Raw genomic sequence first — 25,991 nt, 5'->3', positions numbered from 1 at the left:
TAACCAATTAAAACAATTAAATCAAATCAGATCAGCAGCTTCTAAATTGAGTCCCAAAGGAGACATAGCATTTATTTTTTAAAATAAAAACCACTATCCATATATAACAATCTTTTTTTACATACAATATCTGATCTCAACACAAAAAAATTATGGACTAAGATATCTCTTAAATTTCTACCTTTTTATATGCGATGTATACCCAATAATGGAGAAAGAATAAGGGCCAAATCTTTAAACAAATATTTCCAATAAGAGTTCACCAATTTTATCAAAACAGGGTTAACGACAAGTATCTGTGAATAAAGTTATTAATGGTACACATGTATCTTCCTTCAGGCATAATGAGTAATTTATCAAAGATAATGACTATAGTGTTATTTTGATAATATAAAGGATGACAAAAGAAAATATATTTTATTTCTAATTATGGAGTATTTAGCCCTATTTGATAAAATTGGTGAAATATTATTGGAAATACTTGTTTAAATATAAAGATTTGGCCCATATTCTTTCTCCATTATTGGGTACAGCATATAAAAAAGGTAGAATTTTGAGAGATGTCTTGGTCCATAATTATTTTGTGTTGCCCGTTTCAAATTCTGTTTTTTTTTTAGTATTACATCTACAGGTACCTACCCTTGTGGTCACTGCAATATATGTAGCTATATCACTAGAACTTTTGCACGTATTAATGGTTAGGTTTTTTGTCCATCTGAATTGTTTAACTAACACAGAAGGAATAATTTATGGCTTCCAGTGTTCCTGTGGTCTTACTTATACAGAAGAAAGTAAAAGGAAATTTAAATATAGACTGCAGGAACATGTTAGAAATATTAGGAATAAAAAGTGGGCAGTCCTATAGTGAAACATTTTATGGAATTTCATCATTCAAACTCACAAGGTTTGAAAGCTACTGTATTTGAAATGATTCCTACAGATTTTTGTTCAGATATTGTATATAAAAGAAGATTGTTATATAAGGAGAGTTTTTATTTTTAAAATGTAATACTATGTCTCCTTTGGGACTCAGTTTAGAGTGTAACTGGAAGCTTCTGATTTGATTTAATTGTTTTAATTGGTTAACTGATTTATATTAGTGGGTATTTATGTAAGGGAACTGTCTTTGTGTTTTATGTACTCCTTGAAGGCTTTGCCGAAGCGCTAGAGAACTATTAAACCTGTGTTTGTGGATACTGGCTGTCATTTTTATTATATTTGTGCTTTTCTGTGTGGTTTCTGTGTTTCTTAAATTAGTTGGATTGTGCAAGCCGGCAATGCACTTTCAGTGTTTTTTTTTTCCTTTTCTCCACTGTAGTGCTGTGTAGAGTTGACATGTGCATGCTAAAATCCATATTAGGTTTTTATAGTAGGGATCCTCTCTATGAATAAACTAAACCAATGTCCATTCTCCATGACGATCACAGATAAACAGAAGGAGAGAGGCAGAGCAGCCCCATGACGATCACAGATAAACAGAAGGAGAGAGGCAGAGCAGCCCCATGACGATCACAGATAAACAGAAGGAGAGAGGCAGAGCAGCCCCATGACGATCACAGATAAACAGAAGGAGAGAGGCAGAGCAGCCTTGGGAATATCTGCAGCTAAGAGAAAGAAGGGTGAAAAGGAGACACCTCAGTGGAGTAGGGATTTTACCCTGAGAATGCCACCAGTGACCCTGATTCAAGCAAAAACTCAGACATGGCAGGAGTCTGATAGGATCGGTGGGATACACCACCAGCTTGTGAGAGCTGACACTTGGGTGGCTGTGGTGCTGGTGGGGAACTTCCTACTGGCAATGAGTGGCGGGGGTAGGCTATCCCAGCATACGTCTGGGTGGAAACGTACATCCAGCCCTCTGTATGATATCAGAGTATGTCAAGCACTTGATCAATGGTCTAACAAAATTGGAAATGTTCTTCACTGTGGGCCAAGTCTGATGATCCTTCTGTCCTACTGTGTTTTCATGTGCAAGTCAGGGGCATAAAATGCAACACATGGGGCGGATGATAGGGTTTATGGCTGCAAACAAAGCAGGTAAAGAAAGCTGAAAGTGACTTACATTACATGCCCTGGAGAAAAGATGTGTTACAAGAATGCATGTTAAAAAAGTGAGGAAGGAAATGTAGTAAAGGACAACAAAGATGTTTATGAAAATGACCGTTGAGTTTTCCAAGTCAGGATGAGGAGTAAGAAGATGTCAGTAAGACAGAGACTATTTGCTTAAGAAACCAGAACAGCAGCTGCCATATACCAAATATCACAGCATGCAAAAAATAAACAAACAAAAGGTTAAAGAAGTAGAACATGGAAATAAGTGAGAAGAACTGTAGGAGTTCAGAATAAGCTCCAGATGACTATGGGCCTTTAAATAGCTTTACAACCAGAAGGACTTTGAAAGCAAAAGCAGTGGTGAATAGACATACATTTTAAGGCAACAGACTAGGTAGAGAAGAAAGGGAAAAGGATGAACAAAAATGGCAGAAAATACAGGCGGGTAAAACAGGTCAGAACACGTGGGCATGAAGCAATTACAAAACAGTGAATGACTAATGGAATCAGATCATACCTACAGTACTTACAGAAGGTGTTTTGTTCCTCTTTCTTTCCTCCCAGCAACATAAAACATGTGGTTTAACAGCAGCCAACTGTACCCCTTTAAAACAAGTCATGGCAAGAAAAAATAAGCAAATGAATCTGGTGACTGTACAGTCAACAATCCTTGACCCACCCTTATAAAAGGTGTTTTAAATGCAACATAAACATTCAATTCCCAATACCTGAGACGCTGTCAGAAGTAAAACAAAGATCTCCAGCCCTTCACTAGTGTATACCTTATATTATAATTGTAAAGGCATAAAGGTAACATATTTTAAAGCTGAGCCCCTGAAGCTGGGCTGTTGGGATATTTATTATGCTTGTGTCCAGACTTGAGAATGAACTTGAACCGTAGCAGGGCCTCATGATGACTAAGCATCTCATGGGCAACTCTGTCCTTTGGAAGGGCAGATTTGACTGTGTGGTGGATTAGTTTTCCCTGGTGAACACCAGGTGCTAGACAGGTGGACAGCTCTTCCATCTTAGTGGCAGGTTACAGCAGACACTACGTGACTGACCATGATGCATAAATGTACACTCACTGGCAATATATCACTGCTGTTCACAGCCTGAGATGCAGGATTTTCAAAGCACTGTATTGCTAGTGCAGACATCCCAATGCTGTATGTATGCATGCATGAAACTCATTTTATTATGGGAGGTATTAAGAGCTGCATCATTTGACCTGTAGAACTTTCCAGACAGTGATATCAAAGGTTGCCATCCTGTGCTGTTTGGCTGAAAATGTTCCAGTTTGCATGATTCACTGAAAGGAAACGTTTGGTGAATGTTCTTTCAGTGAATTTCTACTGCTTGAATGCCGCTAATTGCATGTCAGACAGGGATGGAGCCCTAACTATGTTGCAGGTGACAGAATTCAAATAGTGGCATGGGTGCCTGTAGGAGCTGGAGGAGGATGAGAGTGAGCAGCCACTGCTGACTCGCCTAGCCTGGGGAAGAGGGAGATGACTCTGGTTTACCAGATGGGTGGCATCTATAAGGTATCACTGGCTGTTCATCTCATGGAGCTCAAGCCTAGCGAGTCCCTACTGCTGTGTGTAAGTCACACAGTAAAGCCAAGGAGGATTCAGTGTGTGGAGGCATGCTTTCCCTGTGGGCAGCTACAGCGGAGCTTGAAACAGATGTTGAAGGGGAGGGCAGTGCTCTGCAGGGGAGACAGTAGGCTGCCTTGCAGGACAAATAAGCTGGCCTGCTTTCTACCAGCTGACACTCGCCATGGAGCAGATGAGTTCACAGGGGATTTCTAGGTAGGAACAAATGAGATGTACGGCTCCTGCCTTGTCCACAATTGCTGTTTACTGCTGCGATGAAATGAATAGACTGCTTTGATGCAGTTAGAGGAGTCATTGGGGTCATTCCTGTGGCAATAAGGGAAAGTACAAAACAAGTGCTGCTTGAAATAAGAGTCACTGGTACAAGGAGAGGACACCTCCGTAAAAGGGTAAGCATTCCCGGCTCAGCAGCCAGTTCTTGTCAACTCCAGTTCTTAAGGCATACTTCTGTGTCTTTTGATACACTGAATCTACTTAACCATGCAGTCCACTGTACTGTTATATAAAACAGTCACATTTAGTGGTCCACATTGGCAAATGACCCTACTAACAAAGCTCTGATGTGCTGACACGTTTGTACTGTACCTGTTCTTCTGGTAAACTTCCATCATCCTCCAAAATCTGAAACAGCTCTCCTTCAGCATAATCTGTGACCACAACCACCTAGAAAGAGAAAAAAATATATTACACTGAACCATTTCCCCTCTGGTGGACCCAGTGTGAACCACCTACAAGCAGTTAGGTTTTAAACAGTATTTTATGTCTTATTCTCACTTACATAAGTAAACAAATCAGCATTAACTCACAAAATCACTTCCCATGAGGAGCATTTCATTTCAAAGCAGTGGACTCATTATGTGCTTTCATTGTCATAGTATTATTTCATTTTAACAGTTATACCAATATGTAAAAATGCTTTGTCCACTAGAAGCAAAGAAGACAGCTTAGAGTATTATTCAAGTGTGCATAGGGTGGGGGTTGAGGTTTCCTTCATATTTCTTTCTGCTGGATTATCACACTCTTCAAAGTAACTGTGGAAAAATAAAGCACACAAGATGAGTCCCACAAGATAAGGTTAAACCCCCTTTAATAAATTCAGCTTGGGTCAGTACTTCTAGGTTTATAGGTTTGTACTAGGCTATCAAATACCAGTGCCTTTATAAGCCTAGCTGTGCAACCCAGTCCAGTTTGTCCTTGAGTACACTGGACGCCTATATTATAGGGGTATGTTAGCAATGAGGTAGCTAAGGGTTGTATGTGTGTGTGTGTGTGTGTGTGTGTGTGTGTGTGTGTGTGTGTGTGTGTGTGTGTGTATATATATATATATATATATGTGTGTGTGTGCGTGCGTGCGTGCTTGCATATGTGTGCATGAGTTAACTTACTGTCAGCCTCTGTCCATCAGAGACATGGGGAAGAAACCATGGGTGAATTTATGATTTCTCATCTAATGATCAAGGTTTTGTTTTAAAGGGTCAGGGATAAAGTCTGTTTCACGTGGATGAGGAACCTATTCTATAGTGTGGAGATCCTCTGAAACACTTATAGGTCTATCCAGCATTTTTTATTTATGCTGCAGGTAAAGTTCATGTCTTTGAATCTGGTATTTCTGGTGTTGCTTGTTTTGTAGATGTGGAAGAGATACAGAGTTGTACACAAGGATGCCTTATATGCCAGGCATAGATCGCCTCTCAGTAACCTGTCGGCACTGAGTATGGCAATATGACCTTATGGTCATCTCTGTAGGACAGGGTATTCATAACCTGGATTCTCCTGGTGAGAAAACGTTGAGGGCATTCTGTCTACCTCTGAGAGCATTCAGAGTTCTCCACAGTTTATAAATTAAAGCAATGAGTCAGACCTAGAACATGGGACAGCTAGTATAGTCTGTAGAGTCAGAAGCACAACTGAAAGTATACCGAGGAAAACAAAAACAGAAGAAAAATGCTTTGGAATGTATTGACAAGACAACTGCAAGAGATCTATCTAGAGTTTGCCAGATCAGTAATTAGTGGCATAACATTCAGGGGACATACTTTTAACATGTTTTTTCTTCATCAGTTGTTTTAAACATTTTGCATTACAAATTAGATTAACTTGCTTTCATAGCATAGCTGCTGGCACTGATTTCTTATTTTACTATGTTATACTCTCTTTTATGTTAGAGATAGCAAAGGGATTTTTTTCTCATGCAGTAATATAGGATGTCATTAGCAAGAATGAAGGAATAGACAAGCAGTAAAAATGTAATGAAGTAAGTGCTAAGAATATTATTTAATTATTAATTGCTAAGAATCATTGTGAGATGAATACACTGTAGCCACCTGCCACTGGCTCACTTTCAGCAGTTCTTTGTTACCTTGTAATATATTCTAATTCTTTGCCTAACTTGTGACAGCTATTCATCCCCACATCCAACATGCTATAAAAGTAAATTGTTAAGAGTGAAGATGTTAAAAAATGTAGACTATCATTGTAATTAATCCCTACATAGCCTTCTCAGACATGCAACATATCCTGTCGGCAAGTGCATTAAGGCTGCCTAAGGAAACCCTATTTCTTCAATATATAGGTAATCAATAATACTATGCCTGTCCAGTAAACTAATTCAGATCGACATGTAATGTAAATACACACATATACTGTGTATGTGAGTGTGTATGAATTTGTGTAACTGAACTGGTGTTGATACATACATAGACTTCCATCAGGTAGAGGTTTTGCCATCATCCTGCAGAAATGAATGGGAATATATACCCATCCATCTATCCATCACCTCTTTTTCCCATTTTTGCACAAGGGGTCGGAGTATCACTTCAGAGACAATCATCTATAGCCAAGCTTTACACTGCTGAATGGCAAGGCCTACCACAGTAGTTCTTCCACACCACACACTGACATGCACACTCACACCTGTGGCAAATTTAAAGTGTCCAATCCACATACTGCATGTTGTTGGAGTATGGGAAGAAACCAGAGCACCCAGAGGAAACCATATTAACACAAGGAGGACATGCAGACAATGCACAGAAAGCATCCCAGCCAAAAATCGAATTGGGGAACCACTTACTTTGAGCTGACAAGTACACCCCTATGTGCTATATATATATATATATATATATATAGATATATATATATATATATACACACACACACACACACACACACACACACACACACACACACACACACACACACACACACACAATATAGATATTTATATACGTGCTAGTGTGTGTCTGTGTGTGTGTAAAAATATATTCATGCATACAGATATGTATACACAAATACATGTAGATAGATTAGATAGATTACATAGATAGATTAGATAGATTAGATAGATATGTTGGTATGTGAATAGATGGATAGACTGATATTTGGAAACTCAGTGAGAAGATTGATCCAAAACTCAGTGAGAAGATTGATCCAAATACCTGATTTGAAACAAGAAATGATTTCTTCTGGCCAAGCCTTTTCCTCATTGAACCACTGGCTGCATTTAACTAGCATGTGCCTGGAGTAGTGTGATAAACTCTACTCATAGACCATGACTAGTAGTGTGATAAACTCTACTCATAGACCATGACTAGTAGTGTGATAAACTCTACTCATAGACCATGACTAGTAGTGTGATAAACTCTACTCACAGACCATGACTAGTAATGTGATAAACTCTACTCATAGACCATGACTAGCCTAGAACTAAAGGACCCACATCAGGATCCTTTTTCATACCCATAGGATTATAGGATCATCAAAGTTGTGCTTGAAGAGGGTCAGCGAGGTACTCTGCTTGACGTGTATGAAGTCTATTCCAGAGATGGGGCAGCCGATGGGAGGCAAACCCGTCTTTCCAGCAGGTTTTTTTGGTGCCGCATATTAGATTCCTGCCTTTCAAGGGGGTAATGCGTGAGGAGTTAGACTTACGGATATGGAGCATCTGTAGTAGGGCAGGGTCTGAGATTGCCTTGTAGGCGAGACACAGATCACCTCTAAGCAATCTGTATGATACTGAGTAGAGTGATAATGATTTGAGTCTGTCTATATAGGACAGGTGTTGGAGGCCATGGATTCTGTTTTTGAGGTATTTCTGTGGCCTTTCCAGTTGGTGCAGATGTTTGAAAAGGTACATACCAAACAGGGCATCAACTCAATTATTGGTCTAATGAGCGAGGAGTATAGAGAGGTTATAACCTCTTTTTTTGGATGCAATCCTTTTACTTATAAGATGAAACAAGTAAAAGGCTTTTCTGATCACTGCTGCTACATGATGGTCAAATGTGAGATGGTTACCAACCAGAATACCCAGTTCTCTCACTACAGGTTGTGTGTTTATGGGGTTGCCCTTGATGTGGTGACTAGTAGAGGCAATGTTTCTGCTGAATGGTACGATGATACATTTTTTGCATTTAGCTTGAGGCCATGACTTTGGCACCAGTCATTAGTTGCTGTGAGACCCTCTTTCAATATGTTAACATCAGTTGGGGAGTCAGTGACAGCACCCAACTTACAGCCGTCCACAAACTTGGTCAGCCACAGGCCTTTTGTCTTTGCCTGGAGCTCTGAGAAGTAGATGCCAAACTGTATGGGTCCGAGGACAGACCCCTGGGGAACTCTACTAGGGACAGGTCTGCTATTGGAGGTGGAGGTGCCTATTTTGACCTTGAGGGACCTGTTGGTGAGACAGTTGGCCACCCACCTGATGAGATAGGGATTTACGCCAATTTGTGTTAGAATTTTGATGATGGCAGAGTGGGGGATTGTGTCAAAGGCCTTGGCCAAGTCAAGGTAAGCTGTATGTAGTGACTTTCCCTCGTCCAGGGCCTTGGTGACATTCTTAAAGAAGTCAACCAGGTTTAACAGGCAAAATCTACCCTTGACAAATCCAAAATGGGTGGGGTCAAGTGCTTGGAAATTGCCTATGTCCTTGTTTATGAGATCCATAATAATACACTCCATAGCTTTACAGATCAGACTTGTGAAGCTAATGGGGTGATAGTTTCGAGGGTCAGTAGTGGCACTAACTTTGTGCAAGGAGATGACAATGACAGTTCTCCAGTCGCCTGGAATTAAGCCTTTACTTAGGCTTTGGTTGAATAGGATGCTCAACTCCAAAGCCAGTTCTTGCTGGAAATGGAGCAGAATACAGCCTGGGATACTATCACATCCCACAGAAGCTGTGTTCTTTGCCATGGATAGGGCCTTTAACACTTGATCCACGGAGATATGAGGTGCAGGATAAGTATCAGGAATGTTGAAAGGGTCTTGGGGGCGACAGGGGGGTGAAGTTTGCACTGAACCTATCTGCTAGCAATAATTCCTGGAAGGTTTTGTTCCAAGGTGCTAGAGAATAAAATACTTTTGGGTCTGAACCAGTGGTCTTGATTTTCTTATTGTTGCTGGTTGTATGCACTATCTGTTAGCAGGTTGGATAAGTCAACTGGATCAGTGTAAGCGATATTAAGTACTAATTCAGAACAAAGCTTGGCTTTGCCATGGAGGTTCCTGATATAACTGAAGAAGGCTTTGGGTTTCCCTTTGTTTTGGAGGCCAGTTTCAATTCATAATTGGCTTTGGAGGTTTTCACTAGTGATCTAATTTGCTTGTTGAGGCTAAGGAGGGAGTTTTTCCAATTTGGAATTTGTTTAATTTTATCCTTGGACAATAGTTTCTTCCTTTTGTTGTAAAGCCTGTTGATAGAGGATGTCCACCAAACAGGTTTGCATTACCTTGAGAAGCAAATTGTAGTTCTGTTGTGTATAGATGAGTCCATGCAGTTGTACAGGTGCTTGTATACTGCATTGACATACTGTTCAGCATAGTTGTCTGCATCCCCTGAGGGAGGAGAAGCTACAGATACCCTCCCTTAGAAGGTTGTATTCAGGTTTTGAAAAGTTTCTTAGATTGATTGTGGTTGGGAGGGGGGGGGGGTTGGGTCCAATAGAAACTTGAAAAGAGACAGTCAGATGATCCAGTCTCATCAAGGAAGAACATACTATGGGAGTGGATCAGTGGTCACCCATGTTGGTGAGAACCAACTCCAGAATGTTATCTCCCCTTGTGGGGGATGAGACGTGCTGGTCTAGTGCGTTAGAACTGATGAAGTCAAGGAATCATTGAGCGAGTGCATTAGTGCAAGAATATTTCACCCAGTCTATGGTGGGGTAGTTGAAGTCACCAAGGATCAGGGTGTTAGAGGATACCTTGATGGAGTCAAGTAGGTCCAGGTAGGAGGAGTGGATGTCCTGAGTCATGGAGTGGGGTCTATAGCTGGCTATAACTTGGATGGGTGTCTTGCCAACTGTCAGTTGCACATGGAGTAGTTCTAGTGCATCATGCTGGCAGACTTGTCTGGAAGTGTGCCTGTCCTTAATGAAAATAGAGACTCCATCACTCCTAGTTTTTCCAAATATAAAGCAATACGAAAGAATAATACATCAAATCAGAAGTTGCAGGTCTTCAGCTTATTCCTGTATATACTCATGTCCTCTGCAACCATATAAGTTACTCTCACATCTTCTGCTTTGGGGGTGCTTTCTTCCAGGTATTAACTGCCTAGCTCCTTTTCCATTGCACCAAATAGATCTGCATATTCCCATGTCCCAGCTTCTCATTGGGACATTAATGGAGTAGAACAAATGCAGTTTTGTTTCCCCTGCTATAGGTTTTTCTTTTTTATTTGAAACCACTATTAGAATTTAATGAAAGTTGTCCCTTTGTGCTGTCTTAGTAAGCTGGTCCCTACAGTACAGAAGCAATATCCATTGGTATGTTGTGTCGTAAGTACTTTCTGCATGTTGTATAGCAGTATAACATTATCCACCCTAGAATGAACCAATAAAAACATCTATGTGATTACCAGTTCAGACTAAGTATCAAATATTAAATGTTCACCTGGCAATGATCCTTCTTTGTCAGGGAATTGCTATACTGTAACTTTATTACCACTGCCTCACTTCTCTTTTGCTCCCTTAGTCCAATTAACTTACATATACATGTTCATGCTGTTCCTTTGAGCCCTTCTTCCATCACTATCCAGCTCCCATATAGAAACTTTTATGCTACACACTCTCTGGTCCTACAAAAACTTACAATCCTACCCTGGATTGCTACAACTTCTTGATGATTTTGTTGGCTTTCTGCATTAAAAACTGTGGACAAAAGAAAGGATTTAGTAACCTCATAACCTTGAACATGCTAGTATTATGCAAGTATTAGTAATCGGAAAAACGAAAACTAACTTATTCTTCCATACTTTTATCACTATTTGTTTCTGGTGACTCCTAACTGAATAGTAAACCACAGTGCCCGCTTCATTGGTTTTTGAAAGTTGGTAGTTTAATGCATGTCCAGGTTCCATCCTAGTATACCCAGTCATCTACTATTATTATTAATATTATTATTATTATTGTTTTCACTAAAAAGAAATTGAGTAGGCTCACCTTTGCATTCGGAACTAAGCTTTAGTGTATCAGTGCAAACAGACAGTTTACATAAGCAAACTCCATACGCTTGACATCATTACCGCCATCCTTTCATTAAGTTGTTGATTAAAAACAGCTTTTTTTTATTAATTTCAAATATTTTACCTTCTTGTGTCAGATTTAGATGACCTACCAGATAAAGGAGCACAATATAAATTGGTGTTGATAATAGATGACCTGAATGCACATATCGGTAATTACAGAACAGGATATGAGGACTGCCTGGAACCACATGGGTGAGGAAACAGAAATAAAGAAGAAGAGGCCATTCAAGACTTCTGGATGAAAAATGATTTGTTGGAGGCCAATATCTGGTACAGCAAGAGACAGTCACAAGATCATACACAAACGTGCCCAACATGCAACTTGGGGAGATCACCTCCTAATAAGGAAAAGGCACAAGAATAGAATCAATGATTGCAAAGTCATCCTCAGTGAAACAGTCAGCCCACAGGATAAACCACTGGTTGTCACAATCAGTGAAACAGTCAGCCCACAGGATAAACCACTGGTTGTCACAATCAGTGAAACACAGTCAGCCCACAGGATAAACCACTGGTTGTCACAATCAGTGAAACAGTCAGCCCACAGGATAAATCACTGGTTGTCACAATCAGTGAAACACAGTCAGCCCACAGGATAAACCACTGGTTGCCACAATCAGCAGTAAGCAGTGGTCAGAGAAGGCTTGAAGTTCAACAGTCGGCCCACAGTATAAACCAGTGGTTGCCACAATCAGCAGCAAGCAGTGGTCAGAGAAGGCTCTACAGTCAACAGCGACTAGGCTGAAGACCTGAAGGTTGACTGGAGAGACTGGACAAGAGTTCAAGGAATTACTCATGGCTCTATCACCTCAGGAAAAAGAGGAAATAGCTGGAGATGAAGAAGAATGGCTGCACCTCAAAACAATATGTGTGAGGACTAGACAGCAGATGTGTTTCAGCCAGATATGGAAATAAAGTATATAAGGAAAACTTGAACAGAATGCAGAAATTCCGGAAGTCATCAAAAGAAAAAAGGACTGCAGGAAAACGTGGAAGATAGAAAAGATGGACCAGGCTAAGAAGGAATACTGGTTGGCTAACAAAGAAGCCAAGAAATCACGAAGAACAAGGATAGGATCAGAGGAACTCTACCAGCTTGTGGAAGATGACTTGGTAGGTGGCAAAAGAAACTATATCAGATCGCAAGGCAAAGACAGAAATACAAAGAGCATTGTCAGACATCCTTCTTAAGGGATGGCAGAACCTAATCACCAGTCCACAAAACATCAATGGTAGATGGAAGTAATACTTCCAGCAGTTTTTGAATGAAGAAGACTCCATAAAAGCTGTACTGCCAGACACAGCTGTTTATGGATGAAAAGGAGGAGCCTAAGAAAAATTAAGTCAAGGAAAGCAGGCAGCCTACCAGTGCCAGTGTACAAGAACAAAGGGGACTTTCACAACTGTTGGCCATACAGAGGTATCAAACTCTTGTCACACTGTATGAATGTTCTGGACAGGGTGACTGATAAATGAATACACAGAGTATTAGAAAGTAAAGATGGGAGATGAACAGTTTGGATTCAGATTAGGATACAGCTGGGAAGTTCATGGTACTGGCTGCTGGGCTGCAACCCTCCATAAGTACTAATGTGCACTGGGTCTGCACATAAGAACATGTACCGCAGATGCAATGCATCAGATCAATGCATTCCGTGAGCAGTGAAATACATCCGACAGCCACCATGAGGTGCAACACCATGCAGAAGCTGCAGCCAGGCTTGCATGCTACAGTGCATGTCTAGTACTAAACTTAGGCCAGAAAAAGAAAACTCATCTTTGAAGAAAATACTTTAGTCTTAAAACCTACCAGTTTCACACCCTGATTAACAGCTGTTGCTTCCACTCAGTGTCTTCTGCCATTATCTACAATGTTTGTTAGTGTCAGGACCACCTGTGATCACAAGTACCACTGTTCCGGTGGTGGTCTATCCATTTCTCCATCACATCCCAGCAGCATCACATATTCTGTATACTCTGCACATATTCCATTCAACAAAACTTAAAATGGTTTATGACAAAACACGTTACAAAACACATGAAATTCAACTAAGCAGATGAAAGACACCCACCTTCCTAGAGAAGCAAGCTCTTCAGTTTTTGCTATATGAGCCATACTACTGCTATATCTCTTATACTCCCCTAAACCCCATCCCCAAAATCACAGGGGGTTACAGTGAACTTAACATCCCTTATTAACTAATTGCCAGAAATTCAATCCTCAGATTTAGTTTCTTTCCAGAAATGATGCCACGGTTCATCTGAAACAAATGGGGTAAAATGTTAATGCATGTCCCATCTATATACAGATATAGATGGTTACAATACTACTGACTAACAACACGACTGGTTGACAACTTTGTGTGAATGCAAAAAAATGTGAGCAGAAGTGACTGATGCAAATGCAATTTGGCTGACAAATTGGTTGTGGAGTTAAATGAATGTTTGACTAAAATGGTGGTGGTAGTGGTTGTGAAAATGTGCACTATAGTGTGTATGTGCAAGTGTTTGTGGGTTAGGGTGAGATTTTGGGTTAGGTAAGGAGATAGTTTAGTGTTTTCCCTGACTAGTGTTGTAGGTGTTCTGTGTCCTTTTGTCTTGATTAGTGGTATGGTTAGAGAAAAGTTTTTCAGTAACTTAATGTGTAGGATTAGGGTTAAGACGTGAGTAAAGTGGGAGGGTGAAGCAGGGCTCTTAGCTCCCTAGTAGAAGTGCAAAACTCAAGACTGCCAAGTCTTAACACCTGGAAAATGAAACTGTGATTCTCAATAAAAACTGCAAATTCTACACTTCGCAGTTATACTTAATCCCCCCCCCCCCCCCCCAATACCCTTATACTAACTGCAGGTTCACTGCATCACAGAGAAGCGGAATACTCCAAGATAACACAGTCTTAAACTTGGTATATATCACTTCTAGTTGCACTTACATTTTTACTTCTCCAAGGATGGCAGTTACTGTTCTCAGACTTTCAGACACCTTGGTTCCACAGACTACCAAGGAGAATGATATTAGGTAACAGTACAATGTCCTGAAAGTAGTCCTCCAGGAGTACATTAAACAAAATACCATTAGAAAGTGGAAAGGATTAAAAAAAGGCCAGCTGTATGGCAGGCTCAATACCTTTCACATGAAATGCCTACATATTCTGTGTTTCTACTATCTGATGTACAAGCTCAATATATCCTCAATTGGAATTTTTCTGCAACTGTATTTCACTAATGTTTGCTGTACAATTATTATTGATTCTGTTACTGTTATATGTAATTTGGTTTAAGCCTGTAATTGTTCTTTTGTGACCAGTTCAAACCTGGTCAACAAAATATAAATAAATAGTTACACAGGCAGCAAAAGGGAGGAATGCAAGACTCAGGCGTTGTGATTAGAGAAGCTAAGAGACGCATCTAGCATATTTCGGATGAAAAGACAGAGTCTTTGCCAGCAAATTCCTATCAGGTCTCTTAAAACTATTAGAAGGCTGTCTATGAATCTGTGTCAAAGAAGGGTAGAATGGCAGATTCAGAAAGGGCATACAGTGAGGGAAGGAACAACGGGTCGGCAATGTGACAGGGATCATGGCTGAATTCAAGCATTACTTGACTCTTAGTTGGGCCTCCTAATAACCCATAGATCTTGAGATGCAGATGTGATTTCTCTTGATAGGTTAAGTTTACCATAGGCCTTTCAGCATCATGCTCAGTTACTAAAGTCCCCAATTACCAAAAGTGATGTTTTGGCAATACTGAAGAGGATGTCTAAATGCAAAGTAGCGAGACAAAACAGGACCTCATCGAGTCTATAAGCCCTTGCTCATCCATGCAACATTTATTTCTCATATGTCCAGGGTTGAAGAGGAAGGCAGAACATGGAACTTTCCCCACAGCATCCTAGCATGATGGAACCGTGGTAATTATACATAATGAGGTTGGACCCAGATCCTGTCTCTTCACACAGACCAGTCTCTGTGCTAAATCGAGATTCCTTTTCCGAGTGAGACTGGCAGCATTTCACTCTTCAGTTATGCACTGACATTAATGTAGATTTACTTCGGGTAGACACATCTAGATTCAGACAAGATGAGAATTTTTTTTTTTTTTTAATTTTTAGCAAACACTAAAAACACTGCAAAGGAATATCTATTCAAGGTTAACAATTCAAAGTGAATTTCTTGGGAAGAAGAATCTCACTCCAGTTCTTTTTTCTGTTTATAGTGTTATAATGCAGGGCTGCACGCTTCACATTATTTGCATTCCACCTGAGGCCTTTAGTAAAGGCCCCTTGGTGTTCACAGTCTAGAAGTGATGAAATGGTGCACTGAACACAAAATGATTTATGTAGATATAGGAGTCTGAGAGATATGGAGAACTTGTAGACTTCATGGGCGAGTTTGGTAGATAATGTAGAAAATGGCAACAGAACTACAGTGGAGGTGACAACGAATGCCCAATTAGTGACGCCTGCACACTTCATGGCTGGGGATAAATGAACTACAGAGGAGGTGACCACGAATACCCAATTAGTGACGCCTGAACACTTCATGGCTGGGGATAAATGAACTCCAGTGGAGGTGACCACTAATGCCCGATTAGTGACGCCTGCACACTTCATGGCTGGGGATAAATGAACTACAGGTGACCACGAATGCCCGATTAGTGATGCCTGTACACTTCATGGCTGAGGATAAATGAACTACAGTGCAGGTGACCACTAATACCCGATTAGTGAAGCCTGCACACTTCATGGCTGGGGATAAATGAACTACAGTGGAGGTGACCACTAATGCCCAATTAGTGACGCCTGCACACTTCATAGCTGGGGATAAATGAACTACAGTGGAGATGGCCACTAATGTCCGATTAGTGAAGTCTGCACACTTCATGGCTGGGGATAAATGAACTACAGGTGACCACTAATGCCCGATTAGTGAAGCCTGCACACTTCATGGCTGGGGATAAATGAACTACAGTGCAGGTGACCACTAATGCCCGATTAGTGACGCCTGCACACTTCAAGGCTGGGGATAAATGAACTACAGTGGAGGTGACCACTAATGCCCGATTAGTGAAGCCTGCACACTTCATGGCTGCGGATAAATTTTATGAGCTAGAGGTCTTGCTCCCATGTACTAAAACAACATTAGCTGAACTTAATCTAATGTTTTACCTGTCTGGAGGCTAAGGCTGAGTATGTATATAAGTATACTAAGCAGAACTAAGAACTAATAAAACATGTGTTCTGTCTCTCTATGTGCTCTTTACCCACCATCCAGACACCACATGATGTCAGAAATTAAGTATTTGTGCAACTAAAGAAATGATTCTGAAAAAGTAACTATATCTGATTGTAATAATCTATGTGTTTAAAACTAGAGAGTATACTCTGCAGGCAGAAAAATGCTTTGGCTGCAAGCAGTATGGTTCTCACTTCAAGGAAAATTAATAGACAACTGGAAGCTTTGAATCCTGATTTTTTTTATTCCCCACAACAGTGGATTAGCTAAAAGGTCTGAAAAGGTACAGATTGATACTTAGGGAAGACATCTTCAAGGTATTTACTGCTTTTTCCTTTTCTTGAAGATGAGAAAGATAAACTAACGAGACAGTTCGGGGTTAATACATGCCTAGAAATACATTTCTTTAACATTTGTCTTTACCAGTGGCAGAAGCTCCTAGACAGACTACAGATGTATACATCACAGAGCTGATGAATTAAGACAAAGATCGACTTTGGTAAGCTGCATGATTTGTAGAGCAAAATAGTCTGAGGCATGAGACATAAGTACACAATGGGCAGGCTACTATGAGAAAGAAAACCTACCTTATTAAAAAGCTACGATTTGTGTAGAGCAAGCGGAATGACTATAGCACAGTTAACAGCATTAAATGAGAGAATGGACATGTACAAGATACACTGCGAGTCCAATACGAGTTAAACATGAAACGTGCAGAAACAGAAATGCACAAGAGCCATGCTCTGGAGCAAGCGGAATGACTATAGCACAGTTAACAGCATTAAATGAGGGAATGGACATGTACAAGATACACTGCGAGTCCAATAAGAGTTAAACATGAAACGTGCAGAAACAGAAATGCACAAGAGCCATGCTCTGGAGCAAGCGGAATGTCTATAGCACAGTTAACAGCATTAAATGAGGGAATGGACATGTACAAGATACACTGCGAGTCCAATAAGAGTTAAACATGAAATGTGCAGAAACAGAAATGCACAAGAGCCATACTCTGGAGCAAGCGGAATGACTGTAGCACAGTTAACAGCATTAAACGAGGGAATGGACATGTACAAGATACACTGCGAGTCCAATAAGAGTTAAACATGGAATGTGCAGAAACAGAAATGCACAAGAGCCATGCTCTGGAGCAAGCGGAATGACTATAGCACAGTTAACAGCAATAAATGAGGGAATCGACATGTACAAGATACACTGCGAGTCCAATAAGAGTTAAACATGCAATGTGCAGAAACAGAAATGCACAAGAGCCATGCTCTGGAGCAAGCAGAATGACTATAGCACAGTTAACAGCATTAAATGAGGGAATCGACATGTACAAGATACACTGCGAGTCCAATAAGAGTTAGACATGCAATGTGCAGAAACAGAAATGCACAAGAGCCATGCTCTGGAGCAAGCGGAATGACTGTAGCACAGTTAACAGCATTAAATGAGGGAATGGACATGTACAAGATACACTGCGAGTCCAATAAGAGTTAAACATGCAATGTGCAGAAACAGAAATGCACAAGAGCCATGCTCTGGGGCAAGCGGAATGACTATAGCACAGTTAACAGCATTAAATGAGGGAATCGACATGTACAAGATACACTGCGAGTCCAATAAGAGTTAAACATCAAATGTGCAGAAACAGAAATGCACAAGAGCCATGCTCTGGAGCAAGCGGAATGACTGTAGCACAGTTAACAGCATTAAATGAGGGAATGGACATGTACAAGATACACTGCGAGTCCAATAAGAGTTAAACATGAAATGTGCAGAAACAGAAATGCACAAGAGCCATGCTCTGGAGCAAGCGGAATGACTATAGCACAGTTAACAGCATTAAATGAGGGAATGGACATGTACAAGATACACTGAGTCCAATAAGAGTTAAACATGCAATGTGCAGAAACAGAAATGCACAAGAGCCATGCTCTGGAGCAAGCGGAATGACTATAGCACAGTTAACAGCATTAAATGAGGGAATGGACATGTACAAGATACACTGCGAGTCCAATAAGAGTTAAACATGAAATGTGCAGAAACAGAAATGCACAAGAGCCATGCTCTGGAGCAAGCGGAATGACTATAGCACAGTTAACAGCATTAAATGAGGGAATGGACATGTACAAGATACACTGCGAGTCCAATAAGAGTTAAACATGAAATGTGCAGAAACAGAAATGCACAAGAGCCATGCTCTGGAGCAAGTGGAATGACTGTAGCACAGTTAACAGCATTAAATGAGGGAATGGACATGTACAAGATACACTGCGAGTCCAATAAGAGTTAAACATGAAATGTGCAGAAACAGAAATGCACAAGAGCCATGCTCTGGAGCAAGCGGAATGTCTATAGCACAGTTAACAGCATTAAATGAGGGAATGGACATGTACAAGATACACTGCGAGTCCAATACGAGTTAAACATGCAATGTGCAGAAACAGAAATGCACAAGAGCCATGCTCTGGAGCAAGCGGAATGACTATAGCACAGTTAACAGCATTAAATGAGGGAATGGACATGTACAAGATACACTGCGAGTCCAATAAAAGTTAAACATGAAACGTGCAGAAACAGAAATGAACAAGAGCCATGCTCTGGAGCAAGCGGAATGACTACAGCACAGTTAACAGCATTAAATGAGGGAATGGACATGTACAAGATACACTGCGAGTCCAATAAGAGTTAAACATGAAATGTGCAGAAACAGAAATGCACAAGAGCCATGCTCTGGAGCAAGCGGAATGACTACAGCACAGTTAACAGCATTAAATGAGGGAATGGACATGTACAACATACACTGCGAGTCCAATAAGAGTTAAACATGCAATGTGCAGAAACAGAAATGCACAAGAGCCATGCTCTGGAGCAAGCGGAATGACTGTAGCACAGTTAACAGCATTAAATGAGGGAATGGACATGTACAAGATGCACTGCGAGTCCAATACGAGTTAAACATGCAATGTGCAGAAACAGAATGCACAAGAGCCATGCTGTGGAGCAAGCGGAATGACTATAGCACAGTTAACAGCATTAAATGAGGGAATAGACATGTACAAGATATGCTCTGGAGCAAGCGGAATGACTATAGCACAGTTAACAGCATTAATTGAGGGAATGGACATGTACAAGATACACTGCGAGTCCAATAAGAGTTAAACATGAAATGTGCAGAAACATAAATGCACAAGAGCCATGCTCTGGAGCAAGCGGAATGACTATAGCACAGTTAACAGCATTAAATGAGGGAATGGACATGTACAAGACACACTGCGAGTCCAATACGAGTTAAACATGAAATGTGCAGAAACAGAAATGCACAAGAGCCATGCTCTGGAGCAAGCGGAATGACTATAGCACAGTTAACAGCATTAAATGAGGGAATGGACATGTACAAGATACACTGCGAGTCCAATAAGAGTTAAACATGAAATGCAGAAACAGAAATGCACAAGAGCCATGCTCTGGAGCAAGCGGAATGACTATAGCACAGTTAACAGCATTAAATGAGGGAATGGACATGTACAAGATACACTGCGAGTCCAATACGAGTAAACATGAAATGTGCAGAAACAGAAATGCACAAGAGCCATGCTCTGGAGCAAGCGGAATGACTATAGCACAGTTAACAGCATTAAATGAGGGAATGGACATGTACAAGATACACTGCGAGTCCAATAAGAGTTAAACATGAAATGTGCAGAAACAGAAATGCACAAGAGCCATGCTCTGGAGCAAGCGGAATGACTATAGCACAGCTAACAGCATTAAATGAGGGAATGGACATGTACAAGATACACTGCGAGTCCAATAAGAGTTAAACATGAAATGTGCAGAAACAGAAATGCACAAGAGCCATGCTCTGGAGCAAGCGGAATGACTATAGCACAGTTAACAGCATTAAATGAGGGAATGGACATGTACAAGATACACTGCGAGTCCAATAAGAGTTAAACATGCAATGTGCAGAAATTAGAAGTTATGTACCTGCCATAACGTTCCATGTTAGTTGTCTTCTCTCGCCTTCTTTCTTGCTGGATGGGTTCGGAGCCGATCCTCGGCTCCGACTCGGCACTTGCTTTAGCTTGAGAACTCCTTTTACCAGCTCGAGGCAACCCTATATCCCATGATGCAAGGCGGAACTACCTCAGATCTCATTTAGTAGCTAACCTACCCTGCTAAAGACTAACCTAACATAATTAGGAACACAAATTCATAATAGAAGTCCCTATATGAAGGCTCAGGAGGAAAACAACCTGATAGGAACTTTTCAAGATCTGTCCAGGCCAGGGGGAAGGAGGGAGGGACGCAAGAAAGAAGAGAGAAGACAACTAACATGGAACGTTATGGTAGGTACATAACTTCTAAATGTTGTTGTCAATCTCGCCTTCATTCTGCTGGATGGGACCGTCCCTAGCACCTGTATCCCGGGTGGCTCAATGGAACAGACTCTTGAGAACTGTGGAACCAAAACTGGCCCTATCTCTGGAGGCCAAGTCCAATTTGTAATGAGAGACAAAGGTATGAGGCGTGGCCCAAGTAGCTGCTGCACAAATGGTATCAATAGGTAGCCTATCCTGAAAGGCTGCAGAAGTGGATAGACTCCTGGTTGAGTGTGCTTTTGGTTTTAAAAGATAGCTGCTTGCCTCTGAGAGAGTACACATAGGAAATGGTGGAAGTCAACCATCTGGATAAGGTCACTTTAGAAACTGGAAGACCTATCCTGTTTTCTGCATAGGAGACAAATAATTGGTCCGATTTTCTGAATTGTTTAGTTCTATGCAAATAGTACCTGAGCTGACGATGGACATCCAAAAAATGCAGTTTCTGTTCAGCTCTGTCGGAATAGTTTGGGAAAAAGACTGGTAGATCTATAGATTGGTTAATATTGGTTTGAGACACAACTTTGGGGAGAAAGGAAGGGTTCGTTCTTAATGATACCCTGTCCTTATGAAAACCAAATAAGGGGAACGAATGCAGAGAGCTTGAATCTGAAACTCTTCTTGCAGAAGTGACAGCCAGTAAAAATATAGTTTTCCAGGTCAATAACTTCAAAGAACATGAAGCAGACGGTTCGAAAGGAGGTAGTATCAAGGATGCTAACATTAAGTTTAGATCCCATTGCGGAGGAGGATGCTTTATAGGTGGTTTTAGGAGAAAAACTCCTCTTAGAAAGGCCTTGCACAATCTATGAGACATAATGTTATTGTCATGCAAGCCAACATGATACTTGGAAATAGCAGCCAGTTGTACTTTGACTGTAGATGACGAGGATCCTGAATGAAAAACCTCCGCCAGGAAATCTAAAACAGAATGTACAGGAGCAGTGAAGGGATCAATATTCCTGGAATTTGCCCAAATAGAAAACGCCGCCACTTGCTAGCATAAACAGTCCTAGTGGACGACTTTAAAGAAGACACTAAGATGTCTCTGACAGAATCAGAACTCATCGGGAGCCTGGCTAGTGCAGGAAGTGGAGCAACCAAGCAGTGAGGTTGAGAGAATGAATGGCCCGGTGCTGCTGACCCGACTGGTGGATCAAAAGATCCGGAACTGGGTCCAGATGCCAGGGCCGCACCAGAAGGTGACGATGCAGAGACGGAAACCAAATTTGTCGAGGCCAATATGGGGCAATGAGGATCAACTTGGCTCTCAAAACGGTGGCTTTCTGAATGACTTGTGGAATCAAGGGAAAGGGAGGAAAAGCGTATAGAAGTCCCCGGGGCCAATCCTGGGTTAGAGAGTCTCTCAGGGGTTGGCCTGGTAGGGGAAAGAGAGTGAAGAAATTGGGGCACTTGTTGTTTTGAGGAGTAGCAAAAAGATCGCAACAAGGAGTGCCCCACTTCAGAAATATCTGATCCACTACAGATTGATTGAGAGACCCCCGGTGAGGCATCAGAATGGATCTGCTCAGCCTGTCCGCCAATAGGTTGGACCTGCCGGGGATGTGCGTTGCTATCAGAAACCGATGAGAGGAGATCGCCCATTGCCAAAGTCTGAGAGCTTCTCGACATAACGGATAGGACCTGGTCCCGCCCTGTTTGTTGATGTACCAGACCACGGACATGTTGTCCGTTTGTACTGCAATAGTCCCCGTGGGAAGAAAGTCGTTGAGGGCTTGCAACGTTAAAAGCACTGCTCTCATCTCCAGGACATTTATGTGCAGATGATATTCTATGGGTTGCCACGTCCCGTGGACCATCCTGCCCTGATAATGCCCCCCCCCACCCGATCAGAGAGGCACCGTAGTGACTGTGGCAACTGGAGGAGGGGGAATAAAAAGTCGGCCTTGATGAAGAAGAGGGGAAGATATCCACCAATTTAGATGAGCTCTGCACAACTGTGTGACTAAGATTTCGTGCCTCATCGGAAGACTGTGGTACGACCACTGTGTGAATAGCATCCACTGCAGAAGACGCATGTGGAAGCGAGCCAGTGGTAGAAGAACAATGGCCGCAGCCATAAGACCTAGAACCTTCAGTATAAATCTGGCTTTGATCTTGTTGCTCTGCAATAGAATCCGAACGAATTTTTGGATGCCCAGGATTCTTTGATCTGTTAGTTTGGCTAACATTTTGACGGTGTTTAATTCTGCGCCTATAAAGGTGATAGATTGGCAAGGCAGCAGAGAAGATTTTTCGAAATTTACTGAAATTCCCAAACTCCTGCAAAGCTGCAGAGTGTAGTCTCTGGACTGAAGAAGCTGACACTTGGTGGTGGCGGAGAGGAGCCAGTCGTCCAAGTAGGGAAACACCTGGAATCCTTGACGTCTCAGATGAGCTGTGACCACTGCCATGCATTTGGTAAACACTCTGGGGGCTGAAGTGAGGCCAAAGGGCAGTGCTCTGAATTGGTAATGACTGGTCCCTAGCGAAAGCGGAGAAACCTTCTGGAGCGTCTGTGAATCTTTATGTGATAGTACGCATCCTGAAGGTCTATAGAGCACATCCAGTTGTCCTTGCCCAGAAAGGGCAGAATGGACTGAAGCGTGACCATCCGAATCTTGCCTTCTTGACAAATCTGTTTAGATTGCTCAGGTCTAATATTGGTCTCCAATCTCCCGTCCTTTTGGGGACCAAAAGAATCTCAGTAGACGGATCCTACCTGGTCTGCCGGCACAGTCTGGACGGCTCTTTTTTCTAGGAGCTTTGAAACCTCCTGTTCTGCCAAATCCCTTTGACCGGGTGAGATGTCTGGAAGGGATTGTAGAGGTACGGGAAACCTTTCGAAGGGGATTTTGTAACCCTCGGATATGATCGACTGTACCCACATCTCTTGAGATAGGGATTGCAAGGCTACTGGGTACAGCAAAATCCTTCCCCCGACTGCCTCCAAGGGTGGACAGTCGGGCAACACCTCAGGGATGCTGAAAGGGATTCTCAGGAAGAGACTCCCTGTTGCCCTGGTTCTGAGGACCCCCCCTGCCTCTAGGGCGTCTTATTGTTACCCCCTCTGCCTCTGGGGGTAAACTGACCACGTGCGTCCGGTGTAGCTCCTTGGGCTTTACGGAACCACATCTCCCCCCCCTTCTGACCCTTGGGATATGGTCTAGAAGGAGTGGAGAACTGGACTCCAATGGCAGAAAGAGTTTTACCATCCTGCTCACACCTGGTCAAGGTATCCTTCACCTGAGGTCCGAACAAAGCCGAACCATCAAAGGGGGTATTAGTGAAGGACGCCTTAAAGGGGTCCGCAAAATTACAAAGCCGCATCCAGGCTTGGCGTCTAAGAGCAACTCCTGTGCCTGCGGCCCTGCTCGCTCCATCGGCCGCATAGGATATGAGCCGCATGGAGGAGTTAGATATGGAATTCAGGATTGCAAGCTGCGAGGCAATCTTTTCGTGAGCCCCAGCAGCAGAAGGATCCTGGACTACTTCACCCAGTTCCTTGAGAATATCTCGTTGAAGCCTGGTGAAGTGACAAAGGTAGTTCAGCGACGCATAGCAAAGGTCGCTGAAGAAAACATCCGCTTTCCATACCTGTCCATGGTCCTAGAATCCTTGCTAGGAGGATGGACAGGTACTGAAGGATCCACCAGTTCCTTCTTAGTGGCCGCCGCCACCATAGCATCCACAGAGACACCCTTGGAAAGGAACTGTTTGTCCGAGGGGCCGTGATGAATTTGGATGGTCTCCTGGGGACAGGTTCCACAGAATCTGGAGCGCCCACGCCTTCCGAGCCACTACCTGCATAAGTGGGTCGAAGGCGGAGACACCCAGGAGGTGGAGGGTCGGGATCCAAAGCCTCCAGGTATACCGACTCATCCTCGGAGGGATCAATGGCTGGCCAATTCCCCCTCTGTTTGAGGAGCTCAAGGATGTCTGAAAAAGAGACATCCTCAGAGGGGGATCGTGGGGAACCCTCCGACTCATCTAAGTCGGTATCCGATGTAGTAGACTCGGGGAGTCTGTGTGTTTCCTCTTACGTCCTCTTCCGAGGGTTCACCTGCAGGATCAGGAGAAACTCGGAAGTGGAGGAAATTCTCAATGGGGAAACCTGTGGCGATGTATCCCTGGGTCTGAGAGCAAGAGGCTGGCAAGAGGCGTCTGCAGGCACTGAGGAGGGAGGAGCTAGAGGGATGGGCCGCTGACCAGGGTCAGAGGCCAGGACACTCCTCATCACCTCAAAGGCTCCTCCCGGGAGGCCTGAAAATCCCGCTCAAGGAAACAGGAACTCCCGGCTCCACTGAGAGGAAGGCTCGAGGCGATGTCGGCGCCGAGCTTACAAAGCCAAGCCCCGAGAGGAGAGCGGGTCGGACAAGGGTCCGATGCCACTAGCCCCCTCGGAGCCGACCAGGGAAACCCGACGACCGGATCCCTCCAAAGAAGGTCTCAAGGATAAGATCGGAGCCGAGGACGACGGAGCCGAAGGATGTATCGGCTCCGGCACCGAAACAGTCGCTGTCCCGAGAAGCTCCGGCTCCGAACTCTGGTGTGGAGTCGGAGGAGGAAGTTCAAGGGGTGAGGCTATAGCCGAAGTCTGTTGAGACAGGCTATGGAGCATTTGGGCCAGTGCCTGAGACTTCAACAGCCTGCTTACCACCCTCTCCAAGTCGTGGTCAGACAGCCTGGAAGATCTCGAACATCGGCTCCGATGGCTCCGCTAAAAGAGAAGACCCCGGAGCCGAGTGGATACTCGGTAACGAAGGGGACCGAGATCTCTTTCAGGACGAAGCCATCGGAGCCGAAGTCCCCTGAACTCCAGATGGAGCCGAAGGTTTCTCGGCTCCGATGCTGGATAAGGTGTCGGCTCCAGCTGGAGCCGACAAGGCTACAGTAGACAAGGTATCGGAACCAGCCGGCACCGAACCCACTACTTTTAAGGTAGATACATCGGTTCCAGCCGGAGCCGATCTCAGCTCCGACGGAGCCGGAGCCACCGGAGGAGGCTTGGATACTGAAGCCTGAGCCTTCGGTGGCTTAGAAGGTTTCCCAGACCCTGCTTTAGAGGGAGAACCTTCTGGCTTAAGTAAGCCACGGAGGATAAGCTTATTCCTCCTTTCCTGCAGGACTCTCTGGCTAAAAGAGTGACACAAAGCACAGGAGTCCTGCAGGTG

At 42.8% G+C, this 25,991-nt stretch overlaps 1 protein-coding gene across 1 annotated transcript in view; it reads right to left on the bottom strand.

The window, feature by feature from the left end:
- Positions 1-25,991, bottom strand: part of STK36 (serine/threonine kinase 36) — a 786,440-nt gene that overhangs the window by 605,944 nt on the left and 154,505 nt on the right. Inside the window, exon 4 of the mRNA XM_044086614.1 lies at positions 4,257-4,334. Coding sequence (XP_043942549.1) covers positions 4,257-4,334 — 78 coding nt within the window. The remainder of the gene's footprint in view (positions 1-4,256; positions 4,335-25,991) is intronic.

This window comes from Protopterus annectens, chromosome 10.part0, assembly GCF_019279795.1.
Source record: "Protopterus annectens isolate FY-2018-M chromosome 10.part0, PAN1.0, whole genome shotgun sequence".
Lineage (NCBI taxonomy): Eukaryota > Metazoa > Chordata > Ceratodontiformes > Protopteridae > Protopterus > Protopterus annectens.
The sequence above is the reverse complement of the archived record's forward strand: the minus strand, read 5'-3'. Positions and strand labels throughout refer to the sequence as shown.